At 38.5% G+C, this 23,243-nt stretch overlaps 1 protein-coding gene across 10 annotated transcripts in view; it reads right to left on the bottom strand.

Annotated features, from left to right (window-relative positions):
* Positions 1 to 23,243, bottom strand: part of wnk3 (WNK lysine deficient protein kinase 3) — a 52,564-nt gene that overhangs the window by 12,770 nt on the left and 16,551 nt on the right. For 6 of the 10 annotated variants that reach the window (XM_081385982.1, XM_081385985.1, XM_081385984.1 and 3 more), the window contains exons 3-11: positions 12,381 to 12,553; positions 10,896 to 11,116; positions 6,930 to 7,087; positions 6,561 to 6,649; positions 6,257 to 6,476; positions 5,494 to 5,806; positions 5,268 to 5,374; positions 4,878 to 5,099; positions 46 to 3,396 (exon numbers count right to left, since the gene is read on the bottom strand). In XM_081385982.1, coding sequence (XP_081242108.1) covers positions 46 to 3,396; positions 4,878 to 5,099; positions 5,268 to 5,374; positions 5,494 to 5,806; positions 6,257 to 6,476; positions 6,561 to 6,649; positions 6,930 to 7,087; positions 10,896 to 11,116; positions 12,381 to 12,553 — 4,854 coding nt within the window. The remainder of the gene's footprint in view (positions 1 to 45; positions 3,397 to 4,877; positions 5,100 to 5,267; positions 5,375 to 5,493; positions 5,807 to 6,256; positions 6,477 to 6,560; positions 6,650 to 6,929; positions 7,088 to 10,895; positions 11,117 to 12,380; positions 12,554 to 23,243) is intronic. The other 4 variants (XM_081385990.1, XM_081385991.1, XM_081385987.1 and 1 more) reach the window with 4 other exon arrangements.

Genomic DNA, 23,243 nt, shown 5'->3' with positions numbered 1-23,243 from the left:
GCTAATATGTTATATATTTGAAACTAATATAAAGTGCTTTTGTACCTGAGCAATGCCCAGCAATGCAGCATCACTTTCTGCCAGCGAGGTGGTGGGCAACACAGAGCCATTAGAGTCATGGGACTGTGAAGCATTGACGGTAGGAGGGGAATCAGGGATCATGTCAGCAGGCCTTGCCTGGTTTAGCTGTGCCTCTGCTGGGACAGGAATTTCTGAAACTGGGACAGCTGGTTGTAGGGTTGGGAGAGTGGTAGAGGGCTGTAGGGAAGAACGAGATGGACTTGGGGGGATTTGTGATGGTATAAAGGCAGCTTGGGAGTAATGAAGTTGCTCGAAACTCCCAGTAGCCTCTATGTGGGTCTGTGCCGGTGCATTTGAGTGTGTTTGTGGCTGCATGGTAGTCTGTGTGTGTGTTTGAGCAGGAAGAGTTTGTTTCTGCTGGTTCTGGGGCAAGGGTGGTAGACACGAAACCACCTGACTGTACAGAGGTACCGTTCTAGCTTGGGTCTGAGGTACCTGACTGGGAGCAATGTTTACCGGGAGCATATGCTGGAGCACTGATTGAGGCTGACAAGGTTGTTGGTGGAGATCTTGTGGTAGAACAGCATTAGGGGGTAGAAGCTGCTGCACAGGTTGGGTCTGATGTTGATGGTGGAGCGGTTGCTGTTGCTGCACATGGTGGGCTTGAGGCAGTTGCTGCTCATGCTGTTGGGTAGCCTGAGGTTGCACTGGAGGCATGGGCTTCAAGACCGCCTGCATCGAGGCCACACTGACTGGATGTTGCTGAGCTTGGATGACTGGAGGAGCCTGCATTTGTGATTGGTTTGTCTGTTGTAAATAGCACTGCATTGATGAAGTGGCCATTGGGTTGATGGTAGGCGCATGTGACACCGGAGAAAGTACTGCTTGCTGATATTGCTGCACAGGTGGCTGTTGTTGTTGTTGTTTCACAGGTTGTGTGAGGTCTAGTTGAAGAGACTGAATGGTTTGCGGACCGACAGGTGCTTGAGCATATTGTGTGGGCATAAGTGTAGAAGCAGCCGGCACTGTAGAATGCACAAGAGGAGCAGGTGCAGGTGACCCTACCACGACTTGACACTGGAGAGAAGTTGCAGCTTGAGGTGGTACCAATTGAGTTTGGGATGGAAGGGTTTGCCCTTGTGAGACTATTTGTGTCGGAGTTGGTACAAACGAATGAATGGGTTGTGGTGTAGGAACTTGTGTTGGAGATGTGATTTGTTGGGTCGGTTGTGGAACTTGAAGCTGGCCTGCTTGAATATGGCCTCCAATTGACTGTGGTGCAGGATGACTTTGAGTCTGCAGGGGAATCTGACCATAAATTCCAGGGTCCCCTTCACTCTGGATTTGTACTTGCGCTGAAGGTTGAGTCGACATCTGAGGTGGTACCTGTTGCTGGATGAGTACTGGGGCTGGAACTTGACTAGGTATTTGAGCACTAACCATTTTTGGAACCGCTTGAACCAGGGTTGGAACTTGTAAATCTGCCAGAGAAGGTCTATGCGATGCCTGGGGAAGGATGGCTTGTTGCTGCTGAATCAAGACCTGTTGCTGCTCAGCTTGTTGTTGAGAAAGATGAGGTTGAGGTTGTGGGGACATTATTTGTTGAGAGTGCTGCATTTGACTAATCTGCTGGACCATCTCAGGAGGCTGTGATTTCCCTAGGTGTGCCTGATCTACCAAAGCTGCATGTTGCTCTATATGCTGTTGCTGCATCAAAACTTGTTGCAGTTGTTTCTCGGCTTGTAGAGCTTGTTGTCGCTGTAATTCAATCTGGTGTTGTTGCATCAGAAGATGTTGCTGCATCTGTGACTCTCTCTGTTGTAGCAATGTCTGTTGTTGCTGCTCAGTCTGTTGTTGAAAAATCTGCTGCTGCAATTGTTGATCTGTCGGCTTCTGTAGTTGTGGCTGTTGCTGTAAAACATGTTGCTCTATCTGCTGAGGCTGCTGTTGCTGCTGGCGTAGTAAAGTTTGTTGCTGTTCAATGTGTGTCTGCTGTTGCATCTGCAGCAGTACTTTTTGCTCTAACTTTTGCTGCTGCTGAATGAGTGCTTGCTGCTGCTGCTGTTGTTGCTGCTGTTTAAACAAAGCCTGCTGTTGCTGCTCCAACTGTTGCTGATGTAAAAGCGCTTGTTGCTGCTTTAACTGTAGTTGCTGCTGCTGTTGAAGCAAAGCTTGCTGTTCCAGCTGTTGTTGCTGCAGAAGAGCCTGTTGTTGTTCACGTTGCTGCTGCTGCAATAGTGCTTGTTGTTGCTCCAGTTGCTGTTGCTGAAACAAAGCCTGTTGCTGTTGTCTTTGTTGTTCCACCTGTTGCTGTAAAATGGCTTTTTGCTGCTGTTCTATTTGCTTTTGTTGCTGTAATGCTTGCTGCTGTTGCTCGATCTGTTGCTGAACTGCCAAGTTTTGTTGTTGCTGCAAAAGAATTTGTTGTTGCTCAACTTTTTGTTGTTGTTGTTGTGGCTGAATATAAACTTGTTGTTGTTGTTGTTGATGTTGTTGCTCCATTTGATTTTGCAAAACAGCCTTCTGTTGCTGCTCAATTTGTTGCCTAATCAGAAGTTGTTGTTGTTGCTGCTCCGTCAATTGCAATGGCTGCTGGATTGTCTGAAGTACCGGTGGCTGTTGTACCATGGTTTTTATCATGCCCTGCTCTTGTGAATCAGCTATTTGTTGCACATAAACTTGCTGTGCCTGTTGTTGCTGAGTCTGGTGTTGATATTGCTCTACCGAGGATTGTTGTACTGACAGCTGATACTGCTGTAACACAACTTGTTGGGGTTTGCTTGGAGGTTGTTGTATGTACACCTGCTGTTGTAGCTCACTTTGCTGTGGATTGCACATTGTTGGCTGGTTCTGCTGTGGCAATGGGATATATGGCTGCTGAGATGCACTGGAATGTGGTGGCTGTTCCTGCAGAACCACCTGGGGTTGTTCTATGTTCTGTGGCTGTTGTAACAAAACGGCCATTTGTTGAACCTGGTCTGTCGGCTGTGGCAAGACCACAGTCTGGTGCTGCTGCTGCATTATATTTGCCTGCTTTTGTGGTGTTGCTTGCTGAATGTTCAGTTGCAGCGTTCCGGATAAATCTGACATCTCCTGCTGTTGCATCTGAACAATAGTTTGCTTGGGCAAAACATCAGTAGGTTGAACAGGAGCAATACTAGTTTGGGTCTGCATGGGTGGCATGTTGTTGCTTGCTGATGCTATGGGTTCTCCAGCGGGGATGGAGGAAGTGAGGACAGTCATGGGTGCCTGGGGTGATATTGGGGGGATGTATGACTGCGACTGTACAAGAGAACTGTGAGGAGTGGAAGCATCAGTGGGTCGGGAGTGTAACATTTGCGAGGATGCAACATCTGTTGAGTATGGTGGAAGGGGCTGGTGGGAAAAACACATTTGGAAATTATTTGGGAAGGATGGATAGGCCAGATCATGGAGTTGGGTAGCAAGTAGTGGTGGGAGGAAGAAAAAGAGAGAGCGAAGCATTAGTGCACTTCATTAATCATCCAAAGGAAACAAGACATTTAGGAAAGCAAAAGACATGAAACAACATTCTGCACGTGCAGTTATTAGGTTATTTTAGACTGTTCATACTACGATCAGTGCTGTTGTTTTTTGGTTATGCACCACCTCAGATCAGAGGGAGCTGTATTCTAAGAATGAAAGACATTACAGGTGGTGTTCAGGTCAGACCAATCCACCATTAAAGCTGTCTTATACTAAATGCAATTTTGAGCATAAAAAAAAGGTTTTAAATCACATCAATGCATTCCTACTGGCAAATATTGTCCCTGCAATAGACCTTATTCAGAGCAGCGCCATGACAGGTATGAAAGCGAGGTTGTGAGGGATACCTACCTTGTTTTTAAAGGCATACGCTGTAAAAAGCTGTATAAAGCCCCTAGATCACTACTAATTTTCCACAGATCATGTTGTCTGGATTTTTAGGGTTTTTTGGTCTACTGAAATTTTTTGGAAAGATATTTTGCAGTGTTTTGTCAGCAGAAAAATCACAAAACATTAAATAACAGTACAACCCACTGAGAGATGTACAGTATGCCTATCCCTCACAGCCTCACTATAATTCTTGTTAAAAATCAAAGATGGTGCTGCTGTGAATAAGGTCTATGCAGCAAGGGTTTTTGAATGACTGCAGTGCTTTCGTTCAGGTATGCCAACTTGTTTGATGAAAACAAATGATACTGGATGTGAACAGCTGTGGGGCTATTTTTGCAGTCAGTTTGCTTTGATTCGTTGTTTTGCACTTATCTGTATACTAGACTTGACAAATGTCTTACTGTCTAGCACCATACAATTTTATATGACAATAAATTGAACTATGAATTATATTCTAGAAACAATTCATATTTACAATTCAAGGACTACATACAGCCAATACAACCATTATTTCTTTCAAATTATCAGCTCGTTTGGTTCAGCATACAGTGAATTTCAACAACAAATATGTTCTCTGGACCAAACATTAAAAATGTAGGTCAGTGAACATCGTGTAACTCAGCACATGACCTAAATCAAAGTCAGACTGCACAGATAGATATCTTGGGAAATTCAATTCAGTATTTCAGTAACACAGTGCCATGTCTATATATGGTCACTTATCAAAATATATGTTTTTTCTGTGCCATGTCTATATTTTGTCAAAGCCACATAACTTGAGGAGTGAAATACCCTAGCAGTCCCTCAACATATTCTTCTAAAATAACTTAACATTTGACACTGAATGAACCAAGTCTCCCTGGATTGATTTGCTTTAGATAATAATTATTGTGTCCAGTGCAACAGTGAACTGAGTGAAGAGAAAAACACACAGCAAAGCTGGACACAAGGGAGACAATCACCTGAGAATATTGTTGAGGCACACTAAATGGGACCTGTGATGCCATAGCGACTGGTTGAATGAAAGTCTGTGCCACAGGAATGTTAGGAGCCCCACCACCACTTTGGCCAATGGAAATGCCAGATATCCCACCATTCTGGCCAACAGGCACATTTGAAACCCCTCCGCTCTGACCAATAGGGAGCAGCTGGGGGTGAGATATAACCCCTGCTCCTTTCACTCTCTAAATAAAGGAAACAATTCTTATCTGACCAAAGAGTACATTCAGACAACAATTACTTTTTTTTTACTGCATAACAAAGGTTTCAAATGAGCAAGAATGGTGGTGATTTAGCAGCAGGGGATGTATGGCACTAGATAAGAAAATTGTTTCTGAAGTAGTGGTACTTACAGATGTGCCAGTGGGGTAGCTGGTTTGAGCATGAGCACATGGGTTCCCTGACTCAGGTACGGAAAAGGCTTGGCTTTGTCCACTGACAGCAGGAAGACTCTCACCCTCTGAATATGGAAAAGTAGACTGCCAAATCAACATTTATACACCAATTTGGGACAAATAACAGTTACAAGTGCCTGTTATATCATGTTAATAAGATTGTGATTCAAAATTAATTGTGCACCTGTGAAGCCCAATGCAGTCCCTTGCTGTTGGACATGTTGGTCTACTTCTGGCAGCTCCTCTGCCTCTCCCTGACCCCCAACAGCTGCAGCAGCTCCTGTGCCCTGTGAGGAGGTGGTGCAGGAAGGATGAACATAGGAAAAGGAGGAGGTAAGGACTGTGGAGTCACGGCGGTCATCAAGACTTTGTTGTTGTTGCTGCTGAAGGAGCTGCTGTTGTCGCCGTTCACGGGACTTCTTAATTAGAGTCACCCTGTCTCTAATGGACTTCCCCACCACCTTAGCATCACTTTCATGGAAAAAGCCAGACTTCACCTATAAAAAAAGCAATAGAAATGGAGAATTAATAAAAAAAAAAGAGACAAGTTGTCTTAAAGAGATAGTTCACCCAAAAATAAAAACTGTCATAGTTTACATCGTTTTCATTTCATTCTAAACTTGATGCAAAAGCACCTTAGAAATAGAAAATGTAAAAAAAAATAAAAAAATCTGATGCTTTTGCCATTCGCTCCAGTCTTCTTTGACTGTGGTTTTATTGAAAAGAACAGAAGTGAATGATATTTAGTTTTATATATATATATATAAAAAAAAATTGTTTTTTGTGTTCTAAACAAAAGTCAAACATGTTTGGAATGACATGAGGACAGTATTTCCATTTTTAGGTTGAACTGTTCATTAAAACACAATAAATAGCACAAATTGTAGTTTCCATTATTTCTGTATTTACAGATTTATAAAACACTTTTCCTCCTATCTGTTTCTCACCATCTCCAGTGCAACTTCTTCGGCACTGTCATTCTCCAGGTCATAGCTGAACTCGATGGCCTCATTGTCCTTGTGCTTGCCTTTGAGTTTCTTTGGATCTTCAACCCAGATGCGCAGGGCCAGGCAGTCTTTGCAGCCACTATCTTCCTCTGCAAGCTCCACACGCACGCCAGTGTCCTCCGCAAAGAAGGCATGATTTAGAAGGTCCTTCACCGAGAGCCTAAGGGTGAAAAGAGTGAATTTAGATCACTTTGCATTCTTGCTTCACTTACACAAGAAGAACTTCAACCATTTAAGTGCTTACCGCTCTAATCGGTTTTGGCGAATACAGCCCTCAATGATTTCTTTTACCTCAGGGTCATTTACTTTGTCAAAACTGGCAGGCTTGATACCCTGCACAGAGAGAAAATGTAGTGTGTTAATCCCCCACATGATTGTCAAAACACCTGGATGCTAGTATGTGCATACAAAAAACGTGTGTTTAAATAATAATAATAAAAACAATAGGGTGAATTCACTAAGAATTAACTTTGCCTGCTGAGAGTGGTGTTTATTTGTGAATCTTTGGTAAACAATATGTCTGGCTCACTTCCCAATATTGAATTAATATTGCAATAATTTCGTGAATTCACCCAATCATAATCTACAAATCAAGAGTCATAAATAGACTTACACTAGTGACTTTGCGGTAGATCTGTGCAGCATTTTGGCATTCTGAATATGGGTACTCTGAGGTAGCCATTTCTAGCATGCACATGCCAAAGGCATAGACATCTACTGACTCATCATAGTGCTCCTCGTACATCTCTGGGGCCATGAATTCCGGAGTACCTAAGAAACCAATACAACATTCATTTGACATCCTATCTCTTTTGGCATCTGTTTGTCATTTTTGCTATCTTTGTCTTCTGTTGCTATGATTAAAAACAACTACTTTTTTCCTTGACAACAGCCAATCAATGCACAAATAGTCACAACAACTTCTGAAGCCTATAAATGTGCATATTTGAGACTTTTTTTAAATCTCAAACAAGCCTAAACGAGTGCAAATCATTTCCCTCAGATTCAACTGCAAAACACAAGTATATAATCTTTAAAACAATCAAGACGGTTTGATCTCACAATTAGTGAAATTCAAATGAAGGATTTTAGCTGATGCAAGCAGAAATCATCATCTATGCAGTACCCTGGTGCTTTCGCGGATCCTGCTAATCATGATAGCCTTTGCAGCGACCTCTATCTTAGTAAGACTTCAATAATTGACTACTTTTTTCCAAATATGCTGCTGCTGGGAGTGTTCAGGTTTACCTTGTTAAAAAGAGCAATGCTATAAATTGGAAATGTTGCTTCCTTTATTATGTTTGTACTAATGTGAATATCTGGTGTGCTAACTTTCTTCTCAGTAAATATTAAAAAAATCAATAGGTACTGACGTTTTTAAAACGTCAGTACCAATTGATTTTTTTAATATTTGCTGAGAAGAAAGTTCTTCTCATTTCTACTGCACATATTGCGGTCAATAATGTGGAACAGTGCTCTTTAGTTAGCTCCAACATGGCATTACGAGTTAAGATAGCTAAAGAGCAAAGGAAGCAAGAATACCTTTTCTTGGATCCTTGACAGTAGGGCTTGGCGAATGGCGATAAAACGAAAAAGATAATTATCACAATATAATTTTCCTCGATAAACGTATAACAAAAGTTTGATAAGTGTTTGATATAATGTTTATGCAGGATGCAAATAATGCTGCGCATGCGTGTTGCAGAACATCGCACTGGTGCCAATACCAATTTGCCTAACTGATAAGCGCCCTCATTTCTGTTTCATCTGAGAAACATTAAACCGTAAACGTGCCAAAAGTGGAACGAAACAGAGCTGCTCGTTTGAACCGCGCCACATAGGACATTTATCAGCTTGGCTCAAAACACAATGCAGTGAGCTTAGAGCGAATGTATTTACTCGCGCTGACCGTCTCGATTACTTGCCCACTAAACAGCGCTGTGAGATCCAGTGAGAAGCGTTTGAGTTCGGTGCAGAGTTCTCCCATACAAATCACAAATCAAATGCCTTGTGATTTAAACTAGTTTAAAGCCAGATGAAACAGCGCCAATATTTTCGCCAACGCTGACGTGTAAAACAGGAGAAAGCTCGCCAACATTTACCATTATTTACAGTAGTAACACTAACTGAAACCATGGTATTCTGGCATAAATGTAGTTTATTCCATAGTTCGAATTACAGGGGGTACTGGGGGGTACTATACCCCCCAACGAACACCCAGTACCCCCCAAAGGGACAGAAATATCAGTTTTGGGGGGGTCAGATAATTTTTATTGTGAAAAAATATAATTACAATTACAATACAAGTCAACTCCTATTTTAACTGTAGGAACATTTTAATGTAAAGTGATTTCAGACACCCCTATTGAGGAAAGTACCATTTTAACCACCATGGCTAGAAGCAACAGAGATCGAGAACGACTTCAACTTCTCAATCAAGTGTCAACGTTGAATGACAAAATGCTAGTTTCATAAAGTATCATTCTTTTCAACATTCCTTATTTGTATATTCAAAAATATTTTAAATAATCTAATTTAATACAGTTATAATTTTTCAATGTAAATTATTTAATTTTATTGGTAACAGCCTAGTGTCTAATTATTTTAATTGAATATATTTATCAAATTTAAGAATTTGAAATGAAAGATGGAGCATACATTTAATAAAATTAGGGGAAAATGCCCTTTATAAAGGTACAAAAAATGATTTGTTTTCAAACAGTGATGTAATGAAACATTGACAATTTAAGTTTGAAGGGAGTAAAGCCTCTGTTTAGGCTATTAAGGAAATGTAATTTTTCCAAAAGAAGAACTTTTATTTTAAATAAATGTTCATTTTAAATCAGCCTACTTCTGTGTGATATGTTACCATATTATCATGCTTAACACTGAGAATTTGAATAATGTAATGTGATGATCAGATGCAGATATCTAAATCAAAGAATATAGGCGGTTTGCAGGTGGATTATTTATCTTTAACAGTGGATTCGGGTGACTCAAAGTGCACCAGATTAATGAATTTATCTTTAAAATGTACAAAATTTTCTTCCGGGGGGGGGGGGGGGGGGGGGGGAGGGGAAGGACCCCTCTAGAGGTACCAAGCTCCACCAACAAAAAAAATGTGGGAAACACATTAGGCTATATGAAGATCTTAAAAAAAAAAAAAAAAATCCACATTTAATTATCTTATTATTAAAACACATTATTATGATTTTACCACCTCCGCCTCATTTTGAGCCAGGAAAAACCCTGAAATAGGCAATAGGCTTCTTGTAAAGGTATTAATTTTACTAGTAATTAGAATGGTATTTCAGTGCACTTAACTTCTAACTTCTGGGAGTTGATCAAAACAGTTCTCTTTTGGATATATAATAACAATGAGATATTCTGTAGCCTACTGATTATCAGTTTGTCGCATGTTTAGACCTTGTATGTGTGTTGCACAACACATGTTGCACTTGGCGATCACGGTGGGGATTGATATGGTAGTGGACCATGATGGTCATAGAAGAAGTCAAGGAGCAGTACCCCCCAATTATGGTGGGGTAATTTGCACTCTGGTTTATTCATACTGATTTTTATAATATTATTAATGTAGACACTGAATGTAGGCTATTAAAGGAGTAATGGAAAATAATTACAGGATTTTTTGTTATTAAGTTATAGTCTAGCAGTTTTTGTGCATTTGTATAATACTAAATGTCTTTAGGCGACTGTTTTTCATAACAAATACCATAGAAACAATATAGTTACTATTTACCATGGTAGTAAGGATCCAATGTGTGATTTTTCAGTTGGATTTTTCCCTGTGGTTGACATGGTCTAAATTCTAGGGGTGTTGAAATTAATCGTTGCATCGATGCATCGCAATGCAGATGTGGACGAGTAATAGACCATAATTGATTATAGTCTACTGCCGTGTCTCTGACGTCATTCGTCACATACGTGCTTCTCTCGCTAGCGTAAAATGGCGGAGGTAGGCGAAACAAAAAAGTGAAAAATAAAAAATGCACCCAACTATTTAAAAATTTACAGCGTGAGCTTGAGTGTGTGCGTGCGCATGTGAGGCTGCGAGCGTGGCTACATGCGTGTGTGTGCGAGTGTGTGTGCGCGAGTTGAGTGCTAGTAAGTGTGCACGCGAGTGTGTGTGAGCGTTATTATAACTTAAATACACTTGACATTTTCATGCGTTTTTAGTATTTACTAGTGTTTGTTCTAAATGGTCCTGTGGAATCGAATCGTTGACATGATAATCGTAATCGAATTGAATCGTGAGACGAGTGACGATTCACACCACTACTAAATACTATGCAAAACATAATTTTACCCAATAAAAATGAGGTTGTTACAATTTTTACAGATGTTTTTTTTTAATGAACATAAATTTACATCTGCATCCAAACTCAAGTTACTGTACAATCGCCCAGCCCTACTTGATAGTCATCATAATTACAGCCACCAGTGTGGAAGACCTGCACCCATTCAGGAAAAGTGTCTCACCAAAAGGCTATAAAGGAGTCCATCACATATCAAAGAATAACTTCTACTATACACAGGAAACTAAAAAAAATGAACAGACCTATGACACTCTTGGCAAAAGATGTCCGCATGAGGGTGGCAAGGCCCAGGTCACCAATTTTCACTGATCCGGTTGGACCTGTGATGAAGATATTGTCACACTTGAGGTCACGGTGCACAATGGGTGGTGTACGTGTGTGTAGGAACTGAAGACCCTTTAGGATTTGCCTGCACCAGCTGCGTAGAACCTTGGGCTTCATCACCTTAAAGCGCTTAAGGTACCTGAAGCACAGGAAAAACAGTCATGAGATCATAATAAAGTAAGAACCTTACCAACCTTACTGGATGTTGATCAATTGATAAATAGAATGAATCTTGGCAGCAACAGCCTTAAAAAAAAAAAAAAAAAGAGTAACATTTTGCACGTATACCAGAAAAAGCTGACAAGTAGGCCAGATTTACAAACAAATTGAATAGGATAATGATGGAATATGGTGCAAAACATTGATCGCTTACAGCCAGGGCCGTAACTGGGGTATCCGGGGCCCTGGTGCAGGTTGTTGGGTTTCTGATGGGAGGGGTTGGGGGTTAGTTTCATCCCCATGAAATCGTGTTACAGCGGGGGAGAGGGTGTTGTCCCCTTCGGTTGAAATCGTGTTCCAGGGGGCTATTGTCCCAAATTATTCTATATCTATATCTTTATTTAAATTATTTTATATCATTGTTATATCAATAGCATTTTTGATACCACGGGGAAAACTGCCATACAGATAATTTGTAATACATACAGGAGGTACATACAGCACAGGGAGGCTTTATGTGAATCGTTGAAAAAAAAGACAAGTAAACTGTCAGTAATGAAATAAGAAAAAATAAACGATAGAATTAAGAGAAAACTTAAACATGGTTTTAAGATGGGTCTAACAGCAGTATTCAGGTAAGAAATACTACAGAAATCAAAGTAATCAAATTTAAATGAGTATGTACTCAAGTATGTACTTTTGCTCGGCAAAAAGGGCATTTTGACATTATTTTGTATGTATTTGATAGTTTAAGGAGGATAATAAGCCACGAAAAAGAAGTCAATTTGGTACTCGCAAGCTGTTTAAAAAGCGGCTTTATGAGAGGGCGAAACCTGCAGGAATGACTAAAATTATGCGCAATACCCGCAACCCTGAGCCGAAATTCAGGACATGTAAAACCTACACTATTCAACCCAATTCAACAGGAGTGAATGAGACAAGTGAGTGAGAGGGGGCCGTTGTGTGTCAAACTTTCAATTCGCCGCCGGAGAGAAGGGAGAGTGAGAATGCACAGCTGGTATCTATGTATCGATACCACAGAAAAGGAGTAGGCCTATTGGAACCGTTTCAGAATCGATACTTATCGAAATATCTATATTTTTGACAACACTACTATCAATCTATCCATCTATCTATCTATACACACACACACAATACACAACATAATATTATCATATTTATTATATTCATATTAACATATTCAAATCACAAAGAGATAAAAATACAAATGTAATGATACACACGTTTTGAGTGTTCCTGATGTCATGAGCTCAGTCACTAGGACGATGCACTTCTTGCCTCTAAGAACAGACTCCCAGGAGTCATAGAAACGCACAATGTTGGGGTGCTGTAGACCCTTCAGCATTTCAGCCTCCTCTTTAAACCGCTGCTGCTCCGCCTTGGTCAGCTTTCGATCCTGACACATAAACAAGCACAAAACATTAAATACAGTATTAAATGTAAAATACAGTCTGTAATGATTTAAATTTTAATTGGTTTAACTCTTGCTGGTCTAAATCTTCACTTCACAATAAAAACTTAAAATCCCACTGATTGGGATAGAAAGAGGAAAAAAGCAGATTAACTAAACCACAGACATGTCTGAACCAATTATGACTGTACTTTTGAGCATAAATGAAATGCAGCTCTTGATTCAACATCCTCTTCATGAAAGATATAATTATGTCCACACCCAAAAGTGCTCTCGACTGTCCTATTAATCATGTTAATGACCAAGTCATAAATATTACTTACTATTCTGTGATTTCATATAAATGTGATTTAAATTATCACAGCAAAGTACTCATAAATTATATTGTATTGCCTCATTAATTATGAATGTCAGCATACCATGATAGCACAGCACACATCCAGTCACTTGCTGCTGAGAGAAAATGAGTTCCCCTTTAAAAAATGTGCTGCGAGAGAGGAATGTTCAAAGCTTTGTATCCATTCAGTTTTACTGCAAGAATGTAACCCTCCCAAATATGCAACGTTATGTCGGTCATCAGCGAATCTGCCATCTTTGGTGGTTTCAATACAGCACTGTGGCAGGTGGGGTGAAGGGAGAGATATTTGGAGGTGTATTCCGACGGCTGATGATCACAGCAAAACGTTTGGTTCACCATTGGCGCATACACTCAGCACAGCTTCATAGACAGTACACTACCAATCAATGGTCACCAGGTGGCGCTGGCAAAAAGGAGATGTGTGGCAGGGAGGCAACACCCCAGCATTAGCCTAAAAAATCACATTTCAGCCACAGCGGCCACCATGGCCAGATTGCCCCAGTGTGGCGGATGTTGATTAAATCCCTTCGCTGGCACACAGTTGGGGGAAAATGCCACACTGCCAACACCAAGCACACACTCACTCACTCCACTGACGAACAGCACACACACGCTTATGCAGACATGCAACATTGCATGATTAACTATGCTCACTCTGAGCAACCCCACGATACTAATAAAACAATATTAATGCATCAAGGCTTCGTCAAATATAATGCATCATTTTTAAAGAAACAGTTTGCCTAAAAGTGAATATTCTGTCATCATTTACTCACCCTTTAGTCAACCTAGTCTAAACCTGTATGACTTTCTTTCTTCTGTGGAACACAAAAGAAGATATTTTGAAGAATGTTTTAAATGTCTGTCCATACAATGAAAGTCAATGGGGACTAAAACTACATTGGACCCCTATGACTTCCATTGCACGGACAAAAAACACTAAAACATTTCTTATAAAACATCATATTTTGTGTTTCTCAGAAAAATTAATTAAATTATGTTTTGAAACAACATGAGGGTGAATAAATTGTGACCGAATGTTCATTTTTTGGATGAACTATACCTTTAAGACAAGCTGTTCTTTGTCTCTTTTCTCCACTAAATCTGAACAGATGTTAAAACAAGCACCCAAAAAAGGCTTGTAATCTTTAATCTGCAAGATGATGAAACATCTCTCCGGTTTCTGATTTCATAGACAAAAAATATATATATCGTCTGTCTAACTGTGATAATCTGCATTTGGTTCTCAATGGTCATTTGCTACATGTATATTAATACAAAAGAAGTGTTGAGATTCATTGGCTTTCTGAGTGTTTGTCTGTGTGACCTACATGGATAAAATAAATCAAAGATGTCTGGGTCAAAGGCCACAACAATAGTTACGTAAGCAACAGTAAAATAAACAACCAAATAAAAGCAAAGAATTCCAGCTTTCACAGCTCAGCAAACTCACTGCATGAGATTTATGAGACATAATCTTACTTTAATTTCTGTAAACAACTTTGCAATGGCCTGCTGTCTATGCATCAACAAAGAGGGCTAATTTCTGGAGGTTGTTTTGTGGCATACAATCTGATTTGCCATGTAATGAGGTTTCTCTCTAGTTAAACTTTCATCTGTATATCATGTCATCCTCTCTCCTCTGCTCCCTCCTTCTCACTTAGCAATCAACTACCTAGATGCTACTTTGAGGAAGTATTCTGTGAAAGCTGAGGCTTCTTGTTTTCTTTTCCTCCTTTCTATGCCAGTAAGTAATGCGTAGGCCCAAAACCAATCGGCCCGCAGAACCGTGACGAAAGCGCTGCATAATCCAAACACCAGTCATTCACAAAATGTTTTACATACATTAGCATTAAAAAGTTTGGGGTCAGAGTTTATTTGTAAAGACATGCATACTTTTATTCAGCAAATGTGCATTATAAATGTCTTTAGTGTCACTTTTGACCATTTTAATGTTACAAAGATTTATATAAAAAAAAAATGCTGCTCTTTTGAACTTCCTTTACATCAACTTTCTATTCATTCAAGAAACCTGAAAAAAAAAAGTAAAAGTTAAGCAGCACAACTGTTTTCAACATTGAATCATTGATAATAAGAAATATTTCTTGAGCACCAAATCAGCATATTAGAATGATTTCTGAAGGATTAGCCTATGTGACGTTAAAGACTGGAGTTTTATATTGTAATAATATTAATTCACAATATTACCATTTGTATTGATCAAAAAATGCAGAATGGTGAGCATAAGGGACTTCTTTCAAAAAAAATTTTTTAAATCAACCTCAAACTACACTTATCACCTTCTGCATTTAGCTAATTTGAAAATGCTTTCAGCTACCAATAAAAAGCAGTAGACTTCTATTGCAATTCAATGAGTCATATGATTCCAAAATGATCCTAAATCAATTCTGCAACAACTCTTCAGCAACAGTGTAAAGGAACAAAATATTTGTCAAGGTGTCTCCTTGCTAATTCTGTGTGAAGGTTGAATAATATTAATAATAATAATAATAATAATAATAATGATGATAAACATAAAAATATATATTAAATAATATACATAATATATGTCTAAAATATATATTAAATAATATACATAATATATACACACACACACACACGTCTGCTTTGATCAAACAATCAAAACAGAACAAAATTCTGCAGCATTATTTTCTGTGTAGTTTCTATGTGGTGTTAAATGCTCCTGTGTACGCTTGTTTGTACAGTGCAAGCATACTTGTATAAATTCCACTGTGAATATGCGTTCAGTGCCATTTTTGCAGCGTTGCACAGCACATGGCATGGCACTTATCTGTAATGTTTGGCCCTGTGTAAGCATTTTCAATAACCAGAATTATTAATAATTAATTTAAATTCCGATGAATTTGAGGATCGATCCCGAATCGTTTAGGAAAGCATTACGATGCATCAGGATCTAAATTTTCCCCCCACCTCTTGCATGTATACAGATTTAGTGCTGGCATAGTCAAGGTTGCAACCAAATATATTAGACTGGTGTGACCAAATGTTTCAGTTTAAGACTGAGGACAAAAAAACAATACTGATTTAAAAGGTTTCTCTTTCCTATTTTCCAAAGAACCTATCAACATAAAGCTTCTAACAGTTACAAACAAACCGACACAAGTACCACCCTATTCCTTGAACTTTGACTGATTATTTCCAGTGCTATAACAAGGTATCTTTGTGTTGACAGATGCTTCCTGTTTTGTGGTGCACTGAAAATTCGTGCTGAGCTCTGTATTTTGTGGTTGAAAGCTAACATGAGAGCATCTGTGCATGTGTGTGCGGGTGTTTGTCTGAGCATCCGCGTGCAGCCCTGAACGCTGAGTTAGTGTCTAAGACTGTCTCGTAAGGGCGCCTCTGTCTGTCTGAGTTTCACCGGTCCTTTGCCCTCTTCATACAGCACTGTCTTGACCTTCCATTAAAACATTATGTTCAGCAATAGCTAGAAGAAAGTCATTAGTCACATCATGCAAAACCAAACGGACAGTGTTTTTGCTCTCAAACTATTGTCCGGCTGACATTTCCCAAGGAATAACAGTTAAAGGATTAGAAACTGCACCATTTGGATTTCAAAACCCTAGACCTTGACCACATAAACTGTATTATGAGATGTTGAAAGTCACCAGAAATTACATTACACTTAAAACAAAACAAAAAGTTTAGTTCACAAAATTTACACTGTAGCTTGGTAATGATAATGAGTTTGGATTGCTAAAAGGTGTTCAATATCTATGGCTTATTAGTCAGTAGTCACACAAACAGCGGCACACAATGAAACGAGAAACAAACCGGTCAGGCAACCCGTCAACCACACTTTAAACATTATGCAAGTTTAGTTCCCATGCTGAAGATGTATCTGCTCAGTTTGGCAACGTGTTTGTTCAGTTGTCAGGTGAGGCTGCAGTCGCTCAGGCTACTGTAAACAGCATAAAGCCTAAGCCAGCCTGACCCTTTCCACAAAAAGAAACACCCAGGACCTGTCACCTGTTCAGCCTGAAAAAAGTCCCACAAAAACATTATGCATAAATGCTTGCTGAGCTACCGCTCGTGCTGATGAAACATAGAAAGAGAAAGTATGCATTAGACAACACTGTGTACATCATGGCTTTTAAATTGAATTAGCTCTGCAATCCATGTTCACTTATTTAACTGAATTCTTTGATCCCTATGGATGTGTAAAGCAATCACGACTATCATCTTTTTATTATTGTGCTAGTCGATACGCCTTATGGGTTTAACATCAATGAAGAGAAAAGGGAGGGTGAATGATCAGCTCATATTACTAACACATTCACTGTAATTTAGCAGCATGGCAAAAGCAACATAATACCCACTAGTTCAATGCACTGCAATGAAGACGCATCCATGTCAGTGTATATGTGTGTGCGTTAGTGAAAAATAAGACAACCAGAAACATTTCGATTTTAACTGAGCAATCCTCTAAAAACAAATCAATTCAATAATATGAGCAACTGGTTGGATGTCAGAATTACTCAAATTTATTAGGCTAACTCCTCAAAAGTCTAATACCTAACAGAAATGAATACATATATATTACTCAAAGAATCACATATTTCAGAAATAACTGAACAGACTGATGCTTGTGTAATAACAAATTTAGTCATCATGTATATCTAGGGCTGCAGCTAACGGTTATTTTGATAATCGATTAATCTGTCGATTATTTTCCGATTAATCGGATGGAAATCTAAAAATGATGCATTAAAAATATTTTTTTAATTACAATTTTGAATCCATGATTTTAAACAATTGTAGCCTATTCCATATCCTGCCAAATGCTGTCCTCCAAACAATATGCAATATAAAGCATATGAAAACAAATATAATGAATTTATGTAGGCTATGCTGTACATTATAAGAAAAAAAGGGTTAAGATACAAACATTACATTATAAACCTAAAAACAAGTAAATGCTTACTATTTTAAAGCAGAAATTAAACCAACTAAATTAAAAATGATAAACAAAAACAAAAGCACAAACTGTTAACTTGTACAGGGTATGAACAACACACACATTTACTTGTCTGATCAAAGTAATTATATTACATTTAACAATAGTGCCTTTACTGTTACTGCTCTCAAATATGATCGCTTACTGTATGTTACATGTAAAATTTTAAAACTACACTTAAATTCTAACAAAACATATTTATTTTAGCTTTTCTATTGAGCTCTGTCTGTTTGATGTGTATGTGTGCACCGTAAACATGCTACTAGTCGACTAATGGCTTAAATAAATGACTAATAGTCAACTAGAAAAAACATTTTTTTTTAAGATGAATGTTATATAGTTATTTCTTAACATACAATTGTTTTAATGTATTATTCATTTGCAATTATTTAAAAAAAGTACTTATAATTATACTGTACAAGTAATTTAATAAATATCAATTATAATAAAAATGCATCAATTTAAGCAGTCAGTAAACTCATTAACTAAAATGTAACTGAATAATCGTTTTAGAATCAGATCGGATTGCGAGGTGCCAAAAGATTCTCACCCTCACTGAACACACACCATATGTCTGAATGTGATCCTACTGAACATTGAGGACACTGACCTTTTGCACAGACGGGGCAAAACGCCAGTGGGTTGGTCTCTATTTTTAATAGAGGGTTCAGAGCTCTGCCATCAGAAGGAAGATGTTCACACAGAGTCATTGCCTCAGTTTCTCTTTTACTCAGAGCCACATTATGTTACTGCATGTCTGACACTAAATTTGACAACAACTGATGGGGTGAAAAGTTCTGCGCTGCACTCACAGTACATTACTCTGAATAAAATGAGTTTAGACTGGGACAGAGAGAGAGAGAGAGAGAGAGAGAGAGAGAGAGAGAGAGAGAGAGAGAGAGAGAGAGAGAGAGAGAGAGAGAGAGAGAGAGAGAGAGAGAGAGAGAGAGAGAGAGAGTACAATTAAGTACAATTTAGTACTGTGAAAAAGCTCTTATTTCTGACTAACAGTATGTTTCTTCATTATGGACCTTTTGGCCAACTGTCTGGCTAAAATAACAGGATTCACATGATGCTACAAAAAAATAAGTAAAATCACTTAAATCTTGTCATTGCATTTTGTGACCACCGCTTCCAGAGCGCATGACTCTTCAATAAGACCCACATCTAGACTGAAGTAAAAACTACAGAAGAGCCGAATCCCTTCCATATCAGTAGCAGTACATATATGAATATGATTATTCATATTGTTTTATAGCTGATTAGTGTTTCAGCTAGTGCTGCTCGTCTGTTTTTACACTTTGTAAAACGTCTAAATCAAACCATTTTTCTATGGTCTGGAGAGTTTTGTTGTGGCAGGAGCTGAGCTGGGGCAGACTGGTCTGGTTTGGGCTGCTTACATTCAGCCAGTTGTGTTTCTGCGTGAGTTGTGCTGTCTGTGCAGGCTTTTTGTTCAGGCCTGACAGGCACCCACTGTAATTAACTCCCTGGATCACCCTGTATACTCAATCGCACGGCCAGATAGAACATCCCTCCAACACTGTACGCCCCACACACACACATACATTTGTGTGTGTGGGGTTAGGTTAGGTTAGGACCAAATGTGCCCACTAGTAAACACTGAAAACTCACTGTTGGGGACAGCGAATGGTCCCGGTGAGGACAATGTCTTAATAAACATAATTAATAATGTCTTAATGAATACGTAAAACTGCATATCATAACTAAAAATGTCAACTCAGACAGACTTCTCTCTCAGATCATTTAATCCTCTTAAACCTTGCACTTTCTTACAATCGACTGCAAATGTTTAATATACGAGTGTGTGGGATGAGGTTCTGATGGGCCTTTTCAAGGAAGGAGATTAGATCTTGATTAGCTAATGAAATGAATAAATATCGGATAAGTTGCACATAAGTGATAATGCTGTAAACAGCATAAGTTCACATTTGCTCATGCGCTGATGATATAACAGACTTTTAGCTTTTAAAGCTTTTAAAGCTTTTAAAGGTAAGGTGTCATTAAAGGATATGCTGGCCAGACAGAACCATCTTCAACAAACAACCTGGAGGCTGTGGAAGAATATCCGTCTAGCCAGCTCTGCTCGCCTTGTTTAGCTGCAAAAATAGCCAAATTTACATTACAGGGTTATGCGCTTGTCCAAGTTTATCTGGATCCAGGCCATTTAATAGAGAACAAAATTGTCACCGAAATGACAGAACAACATGCCTTCTAACCATCACTACTGCTCTTACTGGCACCCAGTACAAATCTGTTTGGACTCAGTGAGGTCGTAGAGAGTTGCACTGTTCTGAAATAACCTGAGCTGTCCTTGTCTAAGGCTGGGCGATATGGCCTAAAAAAAAAATCCCAGATTTTTTCACTTTAAATCGATTTTTTCCCCCAACTTAAAATCAATCTGCAGACGACAAAGAAATTGTTCAAAACAAGTTTTAACTTTATTTTGTTTTGATTTTCCCTTCTGGGATTTGATCTGGATTTCCCACTTGGGGTTAAAGTGCAATCAGAAACAACAAGCCAAAAATACAAGATGGCAGGCCCTGCCTTTGTAAACAGTGAAAATGTAGGCTAACATAACAGTTACGTAACATAACATAAAATGGGTGGATTGGGATTGGGGGAAGGGGGGTGTAAAAAAATAAAAGAAATAAAACTGTATTGTTATTGTCAAAACATTTGGTAACTAAACAGAATTTTATTAAGTTTAGTGACAACACAATGTTACATGGTACAATGACTGGTATGCTACTGTTTTTATTATTGCTTGACACAAATTTCACAATTTCAATTCAATTCTTATGATTTCATTCTGATCTTGATTCAATATCGATTCCTTTGGATAAATATTAGGTGCAGTAGATACGTTAATGTGTTATGTTAATTTTTCTCAAAAAAAAAAACTCACCTAATGCTGTAAACATACAGAGCCCTGTCAACTGGTATTTTTATTATAAAAAATCATGTGTTTTTTATAATAAACATGTTATAATATTTTAATGATATAGGTAAAAATATAATAAATATGTAATATAGTTATCATATTTAGCAAACTACTCCTCTCTATGGTCATTAAATGGCTTTCCTGAGGTAAATGTAACTTTACGTGACATTGTTCAGCTGTTTTATGGACCTCTTTCTGCGGTTGAAAAACACTGATCGATCTTATTACATTTCGGTAAGTTGAACTGTATCTTTCAAATTACCTATTGATCATTCGTGTTTATTTACTATTAACTAGTAAAGAGGAACAGATAATCGGTTCACGTGCCGCTTGAACTGAGATATGTCAGGGATCTGTCACGTCACATTTACAAGCGCCAAAACAGTGTTTATTGTTTGAATTTCGTGATTAAATTGACAGAATCTGAAAGCTGAGAATCAGTTTCATATCAATAGTAACCTGCTCCGTCTTGTCTGTCGGTGTCCACTTTGCTTCACGATTTTTCTCTGCGTGAGAAAATGGATGTGTGGTGTGAGAGCGTGTAAAAAGTGACAATTGCGTGAGTCTCACAGTGAATGCGTGAGAGTTGGCAGCCCTGCGGATTCAGTTTGTACAGTAAATGTTTTTGGCGGGTGTGCTTGTGTTGCCGCAGTCTTGTTCATTTGCCATGTTGTTTGTGTTTATCTTTATGGCAAATGCGGAGCCCGTTCGGGAAAAAAAACAAGTCGACGTAAACTACACATTCGAGTTAATCGATAAAATAGATTTATCGCCCAGCCCTATGCTTGTCCTTATATCAAAGTAAAATGAATGTAAGAAACAGGAAAGAATCTCATACAAAATCAGAATTAAAAGTGAAAGCAATCCAGTCCTCACCTCAGCTGACATGAACAGGTTATTCAAAGGAAGGCCAAACCCCAGACTCAAGTTATTAATGATAGATCAATATTGATTGTTTCATGAGAATTCATAATGTGAATGAATACCCAAGAAAGCAATTTTGCTTATCATCAGTTTTGTGCTTAACTGTAGCCTAATTAAAGCGGATTTTTGCAATTTTGCCTGTGGCGAGGAACTGGTTTTATGAAAGACAGAGTGTGCATGTTTTCTTTCGCTCCAGGATAGCTCAGAACAGGGTTTCTCTCACTGGGGAGTGAGAAATGGAAAACCCAGAGTGATTACAGAAAGCTTTGAGTGGTGAGAGGAAATCCTGCTGTTGTACTGTATATCTGCAAGGCTACCTGTATCTGTACAACAGAACTCTTTCTCATGTAAGACAGCTCAATTTTATTTTTACTTTCGTCTTTAGGGTCAATTGTAATTATAACTGAAGCTTTGAAAAATGAGTGCAACTGCATGACACATGAAAGGCCAAAGGCATGATAGACCCTTATGTTCTTATGATTCATTGTAAGTGCATTAAATCAACTTGTTTGAGACCCTCTCTGCATACATATATATATATATATATATATATATATATATATATATATATATATATATATATATATATATATATATATATACACTCAGCTTCTCTCTGGGAGTGATGCATGTTAATCTTCTATTTAGCTCATCCTTGATGATGAGCCAAAAAAATATTGATACAGCTATCGTGATATTTTTTTTTTCACTATAGTGTATCGATATTCCAACCTCTACTATTGATACTTCATGAAATAAAATAAAATAAAATAAAATAAAATGTTTTAAGCGGGTTTAAAATGACGTTAACATTTCATCAAATCCCTCTGTTTGTCAAAAGACCTCCTCAGTTCCTGTAGATCGCCGACTCGCTGTCTACAAAGCTAACAGTTGTACATCTTAAACATTCATACGGCCAAGCGAGGGCGAGCATGACGGAAAATATGAGCGCCTCCAGCTTGCAGAGCTGACGTGTGGGTGCACTTTGGTGTGCGGTATCACGATTTTTGATCATGGACGATTAAAATCTCTCCACGATCAGCTTTTGAAGAAATATCGTAACAGACAAAAAAAAAAAGCTCCCCCCAAAGCGGAAACGTTATAGCATTTCCAGCGGCACTGAGAGGAGTTTTGCTGCTGTAGTGGACACACAACGTAATAGTAAACATGTTGCCGCTTGTCCTTAAAGGGATAGTTCAACCAAAAATAAAAATTATGTTATGTACTCTCTAATGTTGTTCAAAACCTGTATTAATTTATTTTCTTGTGCTAAACACAAAAGAAGATACTTTGAAGAATGTGGCTAACCAGACAGTTGTTGTTCCCCATTGACTTCCATAGTATGAAAATATATTCTATGAAAGTCAAAGGGGACTGCAACTGTTTGGATACACATTCATCAAAATAACTTTTATTTTCAAAAGAAGAAATTTCA

The sequence above is a fragment of the Scardinius erythrophthalmus genome, assembly GCF_964197995.2.
Source record: "Scardinius erythrophthalmus genome assembly, chromosome: 15".
Classification (NCBI taxonomy): domain Eukaryota; kingdom Metazoa; phylum Chordata; class Actinopteri; order Cypriniformes; family Leuciscidae; genus Scardinius; species Scardinius erythrophthalmus.
The sequence above is the reverse complement of the archived record's forward strand: the minus strand, read 5'-3'. Positions and strand labels throughout refer to the sequence as shown.